The following is a 13,171-nucleotide window of genomic DNA, read 5'->3' on the forward strand; positions in this document are numbered from 1 at the left end:
ACCTAATGGGCAGCAAAATCCCAGATTCACGTGGGAAGTGGAGATGCCCCAGCATTGCCCAGGCCCTCTTCCTTAGGGACTCCCAGGGTGAGTAAGAGCTCCCTTACTCAGCGGTGATGCCACCACCCTCTTCAGGGGCCCCTCCCAGCCAGGTGTCAGCAGAGAAGGAGGAGGACGAAAGAGCGAGAAGAGAGGAGGCCACCACCCCAGTCCAAGGCTGCTGGCTCCCAGGCCTGGAGTCGGTGGGAGGGACAGGGCGGGGCGGGAACAGTCAGCTGCCTGCCGGGAGCCAAACCGAAAGGAAAGCACTCCCGGCTGGACTGGGACAGGATTCAGGGCTCCCAGGAGAGGGAGTGCTCAAGCCAGCACTGGGACCCTAGGCTGAAGAGGGATTCTGGCCCCTAGTGGGGCTGATTAGGAACAGAGGTACGGTGTCTGCCCCCCCCTTGGGGGGGGCAGGACAGGGCCTTGGGCCTTGGTGCCTCCTGGTACATGGAAGATGCCTGTGCCTTGGTTCCTGTTGTCCTTGGCACTGGGCCGAAGCCCCATGGTCCTCTCTTTAGAGAAGCTTATGGGGCCTCAGGACACTGCCCGCTGCTCTCCGGTAAGTCTGGGGTAATGGGAGGGTTGGGGGGAAGCTCAGGGTTCGGTCTGCCACCTATTGGAGGCCCTAGCCTGGCTCCTGTCACTGTCACCAGAACTGCCCTGGCTGGTCTGTCTGGTGCTGATGGGATAAGAGAAGAATGGGGAGGGGGCAAGAGCTGGGTTTGTCTTCTCCTGGGAGGGGCTTGAATGGGGAGCCCCAGAAGGTTGGCCAGGGTTATCAGGCAGAGGAAGGATGGCTAGGTTCGGTGGCATAAACTCTGATTTGTCTTTCCCTCCTTCCCAGGGCCTTTCCTGCCACCTCTGGGGTGAGTAGCCCTACTTTTAGAAAGAAAAGAACTGCTCAGGGTGGCAGAAGGGAGGGGAGATGTTCCAATTCCCTGCCCTGACCACCCATCCCTAGCCCAGGAAGAGCCCAAAGCTTCTTGGCCCTCTGGGGGTGGCAGGTGCAACTAAACTCTGGATTATGAACAGCTTTAGCTCCCCTGACCCTTGATGCACAGATGGTGACGTGCTCTGCCTGCCCGGGAGCATCGTGTCCGCTCCGGGCCCTGTGCTGGTGCCCACACGTCTGCAGACAGAGCTGGTGCTGAGGTGCCACCAGGAGACTGACTGTGACCTCTGTGTGCGTGTGGCCATCCACCTGGCTGTACATGGTGAGCATTTCATCCCCTAGCTGTATGTGCACACTTCAGCATGTCTGGGATGGGCTTGGGGGGTCCGCCAGGCAGTCCTGTGCATCCTCAGTGTTCACCTGGAGAACACCGGCCAAAGGACACCCAGGTCAGCCTGGTCTCCCTGTCTCCCCCACCCCACCCCCGGGCCCAGGCCTGGCCCCTGCTTCTCAGCACTGGGCCTTCAGGAGGGAAGCCAAGCCCAAAGCCAGCCCAGAGCCTGGGCCTGACCTGGGCCTTGTTCTTGGGCGGTTCTAGGGCACTGGGAAGAACCTAAAGATGAGGACAGGTCTGGAAGAGCCGCTGATCTGGAGCTTGAGGAGCCTAGGAACGGTGAGGGGAAACTGGCTGGCCCAACCGCCCCTAGCCACGGCCTGGCCGGAGGCCCTGGAGCCTGACCAGTGCCCCACCCTGTTGCTCACAGCCTTTCTCCAGGCCCAGGTGGTGCTCTCCTTCCAGGCCTACCCCACTGCCCGCTGTGTCCTGCTGGAGGTGCAAGTGCCTGCTGCCCTCGTGCAGCCTGGTCAGTCTGTGGTATGCAAAATCCTAATCTTAGCAGTAGCCATCTTCTCAATATGGCGTCTCTGAAGTGCTCTTGTGTGTGTTATCTCTGTGTGCTGACTCTGGCAGGGCTGTGCACAAGGCCTTCCAGCCCTTTATGCTTCTGTTTTCCTGTCTGTAAAACAGGAATAAGAATAGTCCTACTTCATGTGTAAACCTGGCGGTTCACAGACTGTACCCCTGGGGATAAAAATACATTATCTGTTTATAAAAAAATAAGAAATAAAAAAAAAATAAAAAAAAAAAGAATAGTCCTACTTCATGCGGCTGTTGTGAGAAAAAGATGAGTTGGTATGTGTAAAACACATTTTGTAATGCCCAGCACTGAAGGATCTCAGGAGAGTTAATTCTCCCTTTCTTCTGTAATTCTCAGAAGAACACATGAACTACGTGTTATTATTACCCTCATTTTCCAGAGAGAGAAAAACTGAGGTTGGAGAGGGGAAGTCTGTGCTCTGGATCTACTTCTCTGGACTTTCTGTACCATGTCTGCCCTGCGTGTAGGCCGTGGTGCAGGGGTTGGGGCTTCTCCCCACTTCGGGAGGCCACGTGTGTTTGGAAGATGTAGCTCCACTTGGGCCAAATCACTCAAACCCTTTGACTTCCCCTCCTGCCCGCAGCTCCCAGCCAATATCCTCTTGCCTGGAAAATTGTAGAATGGGAGAGAATCTGCTGGCCTACCTCGATGGGCAGTTGTGAGGACCATTGAGGCACTGGGTGTGGGAAGGGGTACCTCACATTTGCGATGGCGTATCTGATCACCTTAGCTTTGGCCATGGGATGCGGGACAGCGAGGGCGGGAGCAGGGACTCAAATAGCTAGAGCCCTTATCCCTGCCCTGCTGACACCCTTACTGAGGGTGTGTGCTTTAGAACTAAGGGCCTTTAAAGGAAACACTAATGGGAGAATTTCGGGCCCTACAGTATAGAGTCATTGGTTGGGGGAGGAGGCAAGTGGAGTGGTCCCCAGAGGAGCCCTTGGCCTGTATTCTGAGCCGTATACCACCAGCCTTCCACCACCCCTCTCCTCACAGGGCTCTGTAGTATTTGACTGCTTCGAGGCTGCTCTGGGGGCTGAGGTGCGACTCTGGTCCTACACTCAGCCCAGGTACCAGAAGGAACTCAACCTCACACAGCAGTTGCCTGGTAAGTGGCCCCAGAGCCTCAGGGGGCCTGTCCCCAACTCCTGTCCCCCTGGTCTCTTTCCCCTCCGGCTACTACCATTCTGCTTTCACTCCCTTCCTAGTCCCCTCCACTCACAGGCAGGGGTCTGAGCTCCCATCTTCCCCAGAGTCTGTCCCTCTTGTCTCCTCTCCCCAGGTGATATTGCTTCCCAGTGCCTGAGAAGGGTGCTTTGGGCACTGGATAGATGGGATGGTATTTAAGGGACAAGGAGCCCTTCCTAGTGCTCCCCATGGGTTGGGTTGCCCCCCCTTCTTTCTTTGGCCCCCAGCCCCACTGGAGGCTTTTCTGTGATCTCTCCCCAGACTGCAAGGGGCTTGAAGTCCAGGACAGCATCCAGAGCTGCTGGGGTACGGGCTATGGCCAGCAGGCCTGGAAGGAGGGAGGGGCAGGGTCTGGAGTATGAGGGACCCTTGGAGGTGGCTTCAGGTCTGGGTTTGCCACAACCCAGATGCTCGTAGCTCCTTCATGCGTCACACATGAACTGCAGTAGCTCCGACTCTGTGCCAGGCATTGGGAATATGAAGGTGAATCTCTCACTCTTTATAACAAATTTATTTATTAGTACCAGGGACATCTAGAGGCCCAAGGCATTGTCAAGATATTGGTACACCCCACTACCACCATATACCAAAATACAAATAATATTAATCCATAAAATGAGGACTAGGAAAGTCAAGGTTCTGATGATTTTTCCCAGGCAATGTTTGAATTTTATTTTCACTTTGGTTCATTTTTTCATATTGTATTTTTTTTTACTGTGGTATAACACACATATAGAAAAGTGTGTAAAGTGCACTAATTTCAAGGTTCAGTTCAGTTAATTTTTACATATGTGTACACTTGCAAACTACCACCCAGATCAAGATATAAGCAGTGATATTTTTGAACCCTTAAATTTTTTCTTTTTTCTTTTTTAAAAAGATTTTATTTATTTGTCAGAGAGGGAAAGAACTCAAGCAGGGGGAGCAGCAGGCAGAGGGAGAAGTCGACTGAGCAGGGAGCCTGACCTGGGACTTGATCCCATGACCCTAGGATCATGACCTCAGCCCAAGGCAGAGCCCCAACCAACTGAGCCACCCAAGTGCCCTGAACTCTTAAATTTTTTCAATTTTATTTCCTTTTCGGTTCCTTAAGTTTGGCCTGCCTCTTTGGTAATTCATTAGAGACTACTCAGCACCGGACCTTTGAGGACACAGATACACAACATGCATTTCATGTCTTCATTCATTCAGTAGACACTGTTTCACTTCTTCAACAGATATTTATTGAGTAACTACTCTGCCCAAGAAATAGTCCTGTGCACTTGAGATTAGTCAACAAACAGAACTGACAAAAACCCTTGCCTTACAGAGCTGATATTCTAGATGGGAGTCAAGGTCAGCATAGGGGTGATGGAGGACACAACAAACAAATGGAGATGCAATAAGATGTGATTAGTGCTATGAAAAAAAATGGGGGAAGGGGAAGGAGGAGAAGGGATTTGGGAGTTTGCAGAAGTCAGGGATGGCTTCATGGTGGTGAGCAAACACCTGAAGGAGGTATGGGAGGAGCCCTGTGGGTATCTGAAGGAAAAGTGTTCCATATGCAGAGGGAACAGCCAGTGCAAAGGGCCTGAGGCAGGAGTGTGTCTGGTGTGTTTAAGTATTAGCAAAGAGGGCAGTGTGTCTGCAACAATTAAGGGCAAGAGTGCTGGGAAATGAGGATAGAGTGGGTAGGGTTTTGCAAGCCGTCGTAAGGACTCTGCCTTTTACTCTGAGAGTAACCAGGGAGGGGTCATCAGAAGGTTCTGAGCAGAGGAAGATGGTTTATCTTACAGTGGTCATAGGATCCTCCTGGCTGCAGAGGGAGAAGAGTTGGGTCAGGATACTGGGCTGGCTGCTAGGGACAAAGTCTGGTCAGAGATGAGGACACGGGCTCTGCCATCCAGGGGCCTTCCAGTCTCAGGGATATGAAGGAAACTAAAGGGTCAGTTGGAGGCGTATGGCCAGGGGTGGGTATGCAGAAGAGATGAAGGAAGTCTCTCTCTCTTCACCTTGCTCGCAGCCCTGCCCTGGATCAGTGTGTCTGCCGATGGCGACGATGTGCACCTCGTGCTGGACGTCTCTGAGGAGCAGCACTTTGGCCTCTCCCTGTACTGGAACCAGGTCCAGGGCCCTACAAAACCATGGTGGCACAGCAACCTGGTGAGGCCGCCCCTTCCCCAAGACCATTCCCACTCTGGGCTGATGCCCAGGCTAAGGATGTGAGCGCATTATCAAAGGAGACCCTTGAGGAGGATATAGCGACCCATGCCCCAAGCAAGGAACATTGGTGGGGTAACTGCTGCCTGCCTGGTTTCCTCAGCTTTGGCTTCCATCTTCCTCCTCCTCATCTTCTCCAACTTCTTGTCTTGTGCTTGTCCACAGACGGGACCACGGAACATTACCTTGAACCACACAGACCTGTTTCCCTGCCTTTGTATTCAGGTAAGAGAAGAGACTAGCTAGCTGCCAGGGGAAGGGGATTGAGGAATTGAGAAGGGGGGTGGCCCTTACCTTTCTTGTCTTGCCATCCTCTGTATTCCTCTTTGGGGTGGGAACTGTTGCTCCCTAAAGTGACTAGCCCTTTCCTGACATTTGCTGTCCTGTCTTCTGCCCGTTGTGGGCTCTGAATGCTCTTCCTGATCCTCTGTCCACAGTACTCCTACTCATTCTTCATGGCCCCATTCAAATGTCACCTCCTCCTTGAGGCCTTTCCCTACTCCTCCAATTTCCTCTTTGTACTCCTCTGGAAAGTAGACTATAGGCTGTCAACTCAGACAGTTTCAATACTGACTCTTGCCACTTGCTAGCTATGTGACCTTGTACAAGTCATTTTACCTCTCTGAGCCTGTTTCTTATCTGTAAAATGGGAATAACATACCAGCCTCATAGAACTGTTACAAAAGGAAGTATCCAAGCTTCTTTATGTTGGCTCTTTCCTCTTCTTTTTTTTTTTTTAAAGATTTTATTTATTTATTTGATGGGCAGAGATCACAAGTAGGCAGAGAGGCAGGCAGAGAGAGAGGAGGAAGCAGGCTCCCCACCGAGCAGAGAGCTGGATGCCGGGCTCCATCCCAGAATCCTGGGATCATGACCTGAGCCGAAGGCAGAGGCTTTAACCCACTGAGCCACCCAGGCACCCCTTCTTTTTTTATATTTTATTTTTAAGTAATCTCTACAACCAATGTGGGGCTCAAAGTTAACAACCTTGAGGTCAAGAGTCACAAGTTCTACCAACTGAGCCAGCCAGACACCCCTTTTCTCTTCGGATTGCACATTTAAATGGTGATCAGGTCCCATCTATTTTATCTCTGACATCAATGCCTGTCATTTCCACTGCCTGAAATGCCCTCATTTCTTTTCTATACAGCCATATCCTTCTAGCTCAGGTATTACCTCTTTCCCAAAGCTTTTCCTCAACTGTCTGGCCTCTCCTGCCCTCCAGACTTCTTACACTTCTGTCTTTTCTTGTTCATTTATCACTTCCTTTCTTATTTGGGCACCTGTCTCCTTTTTTCTTGCACACAACAGATGCTCAACAAATGAGTCATCGGGGTGCCTGGGTAGCTCAATGGGTTAAAGCCCCTGCCCTCGGCTCAGGTCATGGTCCCAGGGTCTTGGGATCAAGCACCGCATCGGGCTCTCTGCTTGGCAGGGAGCCTGCTTCCTCCTCTCTCTCTGCCTGCCTCTCTGCCTACTTGTGATCTCTGTCTGTCAAATAAATAAATAAAATCTTGTAAAAATGAGTCATCAGTTTATTAATTTATACACGTTTTATCTTTACTAAAATTGTGGCTTTGTAATTTCCTGAAGACAAGGAAATAATACCTAATTCAAATTTAGTAACTCCCCAGAGCCTTATGCAATGCCTGGCATGTAACAGGTGCTAATTAAGTCTGTTAAAGGAATGAATGAATGAATGAATGAAAGAAACTCTACTAACTAGCACAGTGATAGGACACATAACAGATGTTCATGAAATGTTTGCTGTGATATAAACATCTTTACTGCCAAGAACAATGCCTGCCACATAGTAGGTGGTCTTAATTAAAAGTTTGCTGAATAAATTAATGTACTATTTCTACTGCTTACCATAGGGCTAAGCACAGAATAGATGTGCTTTAAAAGCTTTTTGAAAGAAATGGGGTACCTGGCAGGTTCAGTTGATAGAGCATGTGACTCTTGATCTCAGGGTCATGAGTTTGAGCCCAACACTGAGTAGAGTTTACTTAAAACAATATACATAGGGGCACCTGGGTGGCTCAGTGGGTTGAAGCCTCTGCCTTTGGCTCGGGTCACGATCCCGGGGTCCTGGAATCGAGTCCCATGTCGGGCTCTGTGCTCAGCAGGGAGCCTGCTTCCCTTCCTCTCTTTCTGCCTGCTTGTGATCTCTGTCAAATAAATAAATAAAATCCTTAAAAATTTTTCTTTAAAAAATATATATTTGTTATATATAGTGTATAATACATATTATGTATTTTATATAATATATAATTAATCATGTTTAGACATATATGTTATAGAATATAAATATGTGGATATATATCTATATATTCATATATTTATATTATACATTATGTAAATATATAATAGAATATAATATATTTATATTATATAATATACAATTATATAATATTATAATGATCATATATGATATTTGATAATATATAAATATATACTGTCTATATTATATAAGACAATATATATTATTGTGATATATTGTTACATAATATAAAATATATGTGTAATATACTATATATTATGTATAATATATATAATATGTATGACACAGGACAAATAAATTTATACATATTAATATATGTTAACACTTAGCACAGTACCTGGCATATAGTAGGTTCACACACAGTGACTGGATTTCATTATCAACGTCCCTAGTGCCAACCATGGTGCTGAGACACAGAGTAGGTATTCATTAAAAATCTGTTGAATGAAGGTGTTGCCAGATCCTGGTATAGGGTCTGCTGGAAGAATCAATGCATGCAACTCTAGGACTTTACAAAGGGCAAAAAGACTGGGCAAGTGTTGATGAAATATTAGTTGAATGAATGCATCCCAGTGCTTGGCAGAGGGCCTGGCACATAGTCTTGGCGGGCAGTTGGGTTGAATGGACTAATAGAACCCTGTTTCTTTTCCAGGTGTGGCCTCTAGAGCCCGACTCTGTCAGGACGAGCCTCTGCCCCTTTAGGGAGGGTGAGAAGACCAGGGCTGGGGCCAGGGTGGGAAGGGTGCAGGTGGACACATGCTGGGTGCCCAGTGACGCAGCCCTCTCCTTGCAGACCCCCGGGCACACCGGAACCTCTGGCGTGCAGCCCGGCTGCGGCTACTGTCTCCCCGGGGCTGGCAGCTAAATGCACCCTGCTTGCTGCTTGCTGAGGCCACTCTGTGTTGGCAGGCACCAGGCGGGGGTCCCTGCCTGTCGCTGGTCCCGCCGCTGTCCCGAGAAAATGTCACTGTAAATGTAAGTGAAGCCGTGGGAGGCTCCTGGGATCAAGAAAGGATGGGGAGCTTGGGGGGGCTATTTCCTGACCTCACCCATTACCCTTTTCCCACAGAAGACACTTGAGTTGCCATTGCTGAATGCCCACCCCAACCTCTGTGTTCAGGTAAGAAGGGCACAAGAGCTCTGGGCTAGGGGAGGACCCCAAGTGGACCCCACCAGATAATTCACTGTCTTCTGGACCCACTTTATCCTTGGGTCATGGGAGCAAAGTTGTTTTGGGCTACCTCTGGGAGTTGTACTATTTATTTAGCAGTACTATGGGACTCTGAGCAAGTCATTTCACCACTCTGAACATCAGTCTCCTAATCTGTTTGATGGGGATGGTAATAACGACTTCACAGTAGTGAATAAAACCAATCAACGTTCCCACCCTATAGAACTTGTTTTCTAATGGAGAATGAGAGGGACGCAGGGGTGGCTTAGTCAGTTGAGCATCTGTCTTCAGCTCAGGTCATGATCCCAGGGTTCTGGGATGAATCCTGCATCAGGTTCCTTGCTCAGCGGGGAGTCTGCTTCTCCCTCTGCCTGCTGCTCCCCCTGCTTGTGCTTGCTCTCTCTCTGACAAATAAATAAAATCTTAAAAAAAATAATGGAGGAAGACACAGACTGAATGAACAATACAGTATACAAGTGGAGTGGTCAGATGAGGCCTCTTGGTGAAGGTGGTTAGATGAGAAGGGAACATAGAAAGTGCTTTGTCAGACATGAAAAGAACTAATTTAGGGCCATAAGTCTCTTTAGCACAGATGCCCTTGCAAGGTTGTGGCTGAGAAAAATAAAGTATCTCTTAATCACCCAGCCTTGAATCCTGATCTGCTTAACATTAGGTTCAGGATGCAGATCCCCCACTCCAACCAAACAGACCTCTCCTTACTGTCCTGCTCTTCTGTTCTTTGTGGCCTTGCCTCTTGCTTTTCCCTGTGGCCCTAACCTTGGCCCCTTCTAAGCAGGTGAGCGGCTGGGAGCAGATGCAGCTACAGGAGTGCTTGTGGGCTGGTGAGTGGAGCCTGGGAAAGGCTGGGGAAGGGCCATTGCAATAGAGGTGAACCCTGGAAGTGCCACCTCATGGGGGTGAAGATCAGGCACGGGAAGGGGTGGGGGCAAGTGGTAGCCTCCAGCAAGCTTGGGTCTCGCTCAGAGTGGGCTCTCACCCCTTCCAGATTCCCTCGGGGCCCTCAAGGATGATATGCTGCTGCTAGAGACACGAGGCCCCCAGGACAACAGATCACTCTGTGCCTTGGAACCCAGTGGCTGCACCCCACTACTCAGCGAGGCCTCCACGGTGAGGACGAGGGGACCCTCCTCCATGTACCTTTCCAGTTCCATCTCAAGCCTGGCCTCAGATTTTCACTGCATTCAATTTCCCCTCCTCTGTGCCAGACCCTGCACTGCTCTCTGGGAATGTGGGGGTGACTCAGACCTAGGCCCTGTTCTTAGTGACCTCTTAGAAGTCTCCAGCCGCTCCCCTCCCCCCAACTATTCTGCAAGCTGCAGCTTGGTGGTCTCCTAAGTATGATGCCCCTAGGTGACAACCTGTCTTTGGCTTGGCAGAGGGCAGCTCGCCTCGGAGAGCAGTTACTACAGGACCTGCAATCAGGCAAGTGTCTGCAGGTGAGTGGGTGGCAGGAGGGTGCTGCCCCAGTGCCCAAGGCCAAGAGGTCTAAAACTCTATATTTAACTTCTTCCATCTCTTCCTGTGCCTAGCAGAGGGTACCAGGGAAACTCTCACTCCTTCTAGACAGGGACCTCCTCACTGTCCCTCTAGTACCCATTCACCATCTATTTCTGCTTATTTTGTGTCCAGCCGTGGGGAAGCCAAGAATTGAAGAAGCATAGCTGCTGTTCCCAAGTTGCTCGCTGCTGGCTAGAAAACAGTACACAGATAACCAAATTTATATGCGCTAAGCATTGGGTTCCAGGGAGAGCGTCAAGGAAGGGTGATTTCAAGTGGGCCAGTTCACAGCATGAACAAAGGCAGAGCAGCTTGCGGGGACCTACTCTGTGTGTGTGTGTGTGTGTGTGTGTGTGTGTGTGTGTGTGTGTGTGAAGTATGCATAGCTGAGGCTGCGAATTTGGAGATCAGGCTGGCCAAAACTTGGTGGGTGTTCTGGGCTGTGGCCTTGGTTTTGTTTGTCTTGCAGCTCTGGGAAGATGACCTGAGAGCACTATGGGCCTGCCCCATGGACAAGTGTGAGTATTACAAAATCTGCCCTTCCCCTCCACCAAGGGCTGGAATCTAGACATTTTTAGGGAGCTCATGCAATGGCCTTGTCCTTCCCTGGCTCAGATCAATCAGAAGGACAGTCCTTCCTTCATTCAAAAACCAAGAAGAGAGCTTACAGGGATTCAAGCATCACCAAAAAGACACAATCCCTACCCCCACCACAGCCATAGAAGGCTAGAAAGACCTTAGCTAAATAATTGCTTTCATTTAGTAAATGTGAGCTATTGAAACATTCACTTATAAAGTGTCCAGATCCATAAATGCATATATTGGGAAACTGACTTAGGTGGGGTGACGCCAGGAAAAGGTTCTGGCTGTTCTGAAGGCTGAGCTAGTTAAAGGAGGGAGAGATGCTTTTTTGAGGAACTCCAAGGTAGCCAGTGTGGCTGGAGGGTCTTGGAAGGCAGACCTCTATCACAAGGATGCAAGGGTCATCTAGGGCCTTAATGGAAGGAATTAGATTTTTTTTTTTTTTTAAGAGTGGCTGGGGCGGAGAGAGAATCTTTTTTTTTTTTTTTAATTTATTTATTTGACAGAGAGAGATCACAAGTAGATAGAGAGGCAGCCAGAGAGAGAGAGAGAGGGGGAAGCAGGCTCCCTGCTGAGCAGAGAGCCTGATGTGGGACTCGATCCCAGGACCCTGAGATCATGACCTGAGCTGAAGGCAGCGGCTTAACCCACTGAGCCACCCAGGCGCCCCCGGAGAGAGAATCTTAAGCAGACTCCGCACCTTGATCTCACAACCCTGAGATCATGACTTGAGCCAAAACTAAGAGTAATAAAACCCTTAACCAACTGAGCCACCCAGGTGCCCCCTAGGAAATTGGATTTTATGTTAAGAGCAATGGGAGCTTCCTGAAAGGCTATAATCAAATTTGTATTTTAAAAAGATCTCTGGGGCTGCCATGTAGTGAAGGACTTGGAAGCAAAAAAGAGGTTTAGGGACACCAGTTAGAAGGCTTTTGGAGTCATCAAGAGAGTGAGGTCAAGGGCCCAGCAACCCTATGCTTAGGAGACAATATTAGCTGACATTTGAGCACTTGCTGGGCCCAGCGTAAGTGCTTTGTGTGTATTAATATTTGTAGTCTTCAAACAACCCTAAGAAGTAAGTACTTGTGAACCCAGTTTTACAGAGGTGAAAACTGAGGCAAAAGATTAAGTGACTTATCTGAGGTCACTCAGGTAGGTGGATCTATGTCCATATGTCGACTCTGACACAATATGCGGAGGATTTGCGGCAGATTTTCCATTCCCCTGAGCCAGCTCAGTCACCACATGGCAGCCCCAGAGAGCTTTTAAACGAGTTTTTCTCCTTCGTAAAGTAGGGTGAAAGTGTTAGGTGTCTAACTAGCCTGTCTTTCCCCCTGGGTCTCCTAGACGTTCACAAGCGCTGGGCCCTGGTGTGGCTAGCCTGCCTACTCTTGGCCTCTGCACTTTTCCTTCTCTTCCTTGTCAAAAAGAACCAAGTGAAAGGTGAGCACTTCCCGACCTCCCACTCCCCAAGGGCGGGCTGGGAGTTCCCCTCGAGGGGGTGGCAGCTGAGCTCATGGGCCGCCCCCGCCCCTCTCCCCTAACAGGGTGGCTGAGGCTCTTGAAGGAGGACCTCCGCGCGGGGGGTGAGTGTGAGCAAGTGCCGGGCGGGGGGCCGCCCCTAGGGGGCCGGGCCTCGGGCCTTCTCACGTCTTCCTTTCCCTTCTATTCTCTCTGGCAGCTGTCGCCAGGGGCCGCGCGGCTCTGCTCCTCTACTCGGCGGAGGACTCTGGTTTCGAGCGCCTCGTGGGCGCCCTGGCCTCAGCGCTGTGCCAGCTGCCCCTGCGGGTGGCCGTGGACCTCTGGAGCCGTCGCGAACTGAGTGCGCAGGGCCCCTTGGCCTGGTTCCACGCGCAGCGGCGCCAGACCCTTCAGGAAGGGGGCGTGGTGGTCCTGCTCTTCTCGCCGGGGGCCGTGGCACTATGCCACGAGTGGCTGCAGGACGGGGTGTCAGCGTCCGCCCCGCACGGCCCGCACGACGCCTTTGCCGCCTCGCTCAGCTGCGTGCTGCCCGACTTCCTGCAGGGCCGGGCGCCCGGCCGCTACGTGGGAGCCTACTTCGACGGACTGCTCCACCCGGAGGCCGTGCCCGCCCTTTTCCGCAGCGTACCCGTCTTCTCCCTGCCCTCCCAGTTGCCCGACTTCCTGGGGACCCTGCAGGGACCTGGCACCCCCCGTCCCGGGCGGCTCGGGGAGAGGGCGAAGCGAGTGTCCCGGGCCCTGCAGCCCGCCCTGGACCAGCTGCTTCAGCCTCCCGGGGATCCCGGGGATGCCGGGGATCCCGAGGACGGCACGCGGGTTGGCACGTGAGGCAGGGGCGACGGCTCGAATAAAGGCAGACGCTATTTTTCTAC

At 50.9% G+C, this 13,171-nt stretch overlaps 1 protein-coding gene across 9 annotated transcripts; it reads left to right on the top strand.

Annotated features, from left to right (window-relative positions):
• The first annotated feature begins 288 nt into the window (after positions 1-288).
• Positions 289-13,170, top strand: IL17RC (interleukin 17 receptor C). Of its 9 annotated transcripts, none has more exons than XM_045990339.1 (19): positions 289-604; positions 890-911; positions 1,107-1,259; positions 1,536-1,610; positions 1,702-1,811; positions 2,872-2,983; positions 3,325-3,369; positions 5,066-5,205; positions 5,428-5,487; positions 8,199-8,253; positions 8,340-8,521; positions 8,616-8,666; positions 9,511-9,559; positions 9,724-9,845; positions 10,115-10,174; positions 10,705-10,753; positions 12,165-12,260; positions 12,365-12,403; positions 12,499-13,170. In XM_045990339.1, exons 1-19 carry the CDS (start codon positions 500-502, stop codon positions 13,125-13,127), a joined length of 2,154 nt encoding a protein of 717 aa, XP_045846295.1. In that variant the 5' UTR covers positions 289-499; the 3' UTR covers positions 13,128-13,170. The 9 variants fall into 9 exon arrangements, with proteins under 9 accessions (XP_045846295.1, XP_045846296.1, XP_045846297.1 ...); XM_045990340.1 differs by having other exon boundaries at positions 9,514-9,559; XM_045990341.1 differs by lacking the exon at positions 12,365-12,403.
• The last annotated feature ends 1 nt before the right edge of the window (position 13,171 follows it).

The sequence above is a fragment of the Meles meles genome, chromosome 20 (genome assembly GCF_922984935.1).
Source record: "Meles meles chromosome 20, mMelMel3.1 paternal haplotype, whole genome shotgun sequence".
Classification (NCBI taxonomy): domain Eukaryota; kingdom Metazoa; phylum Chordata; class Mammalia; order Carnivora; family Mustelidae; genus Meles; species Meles meles.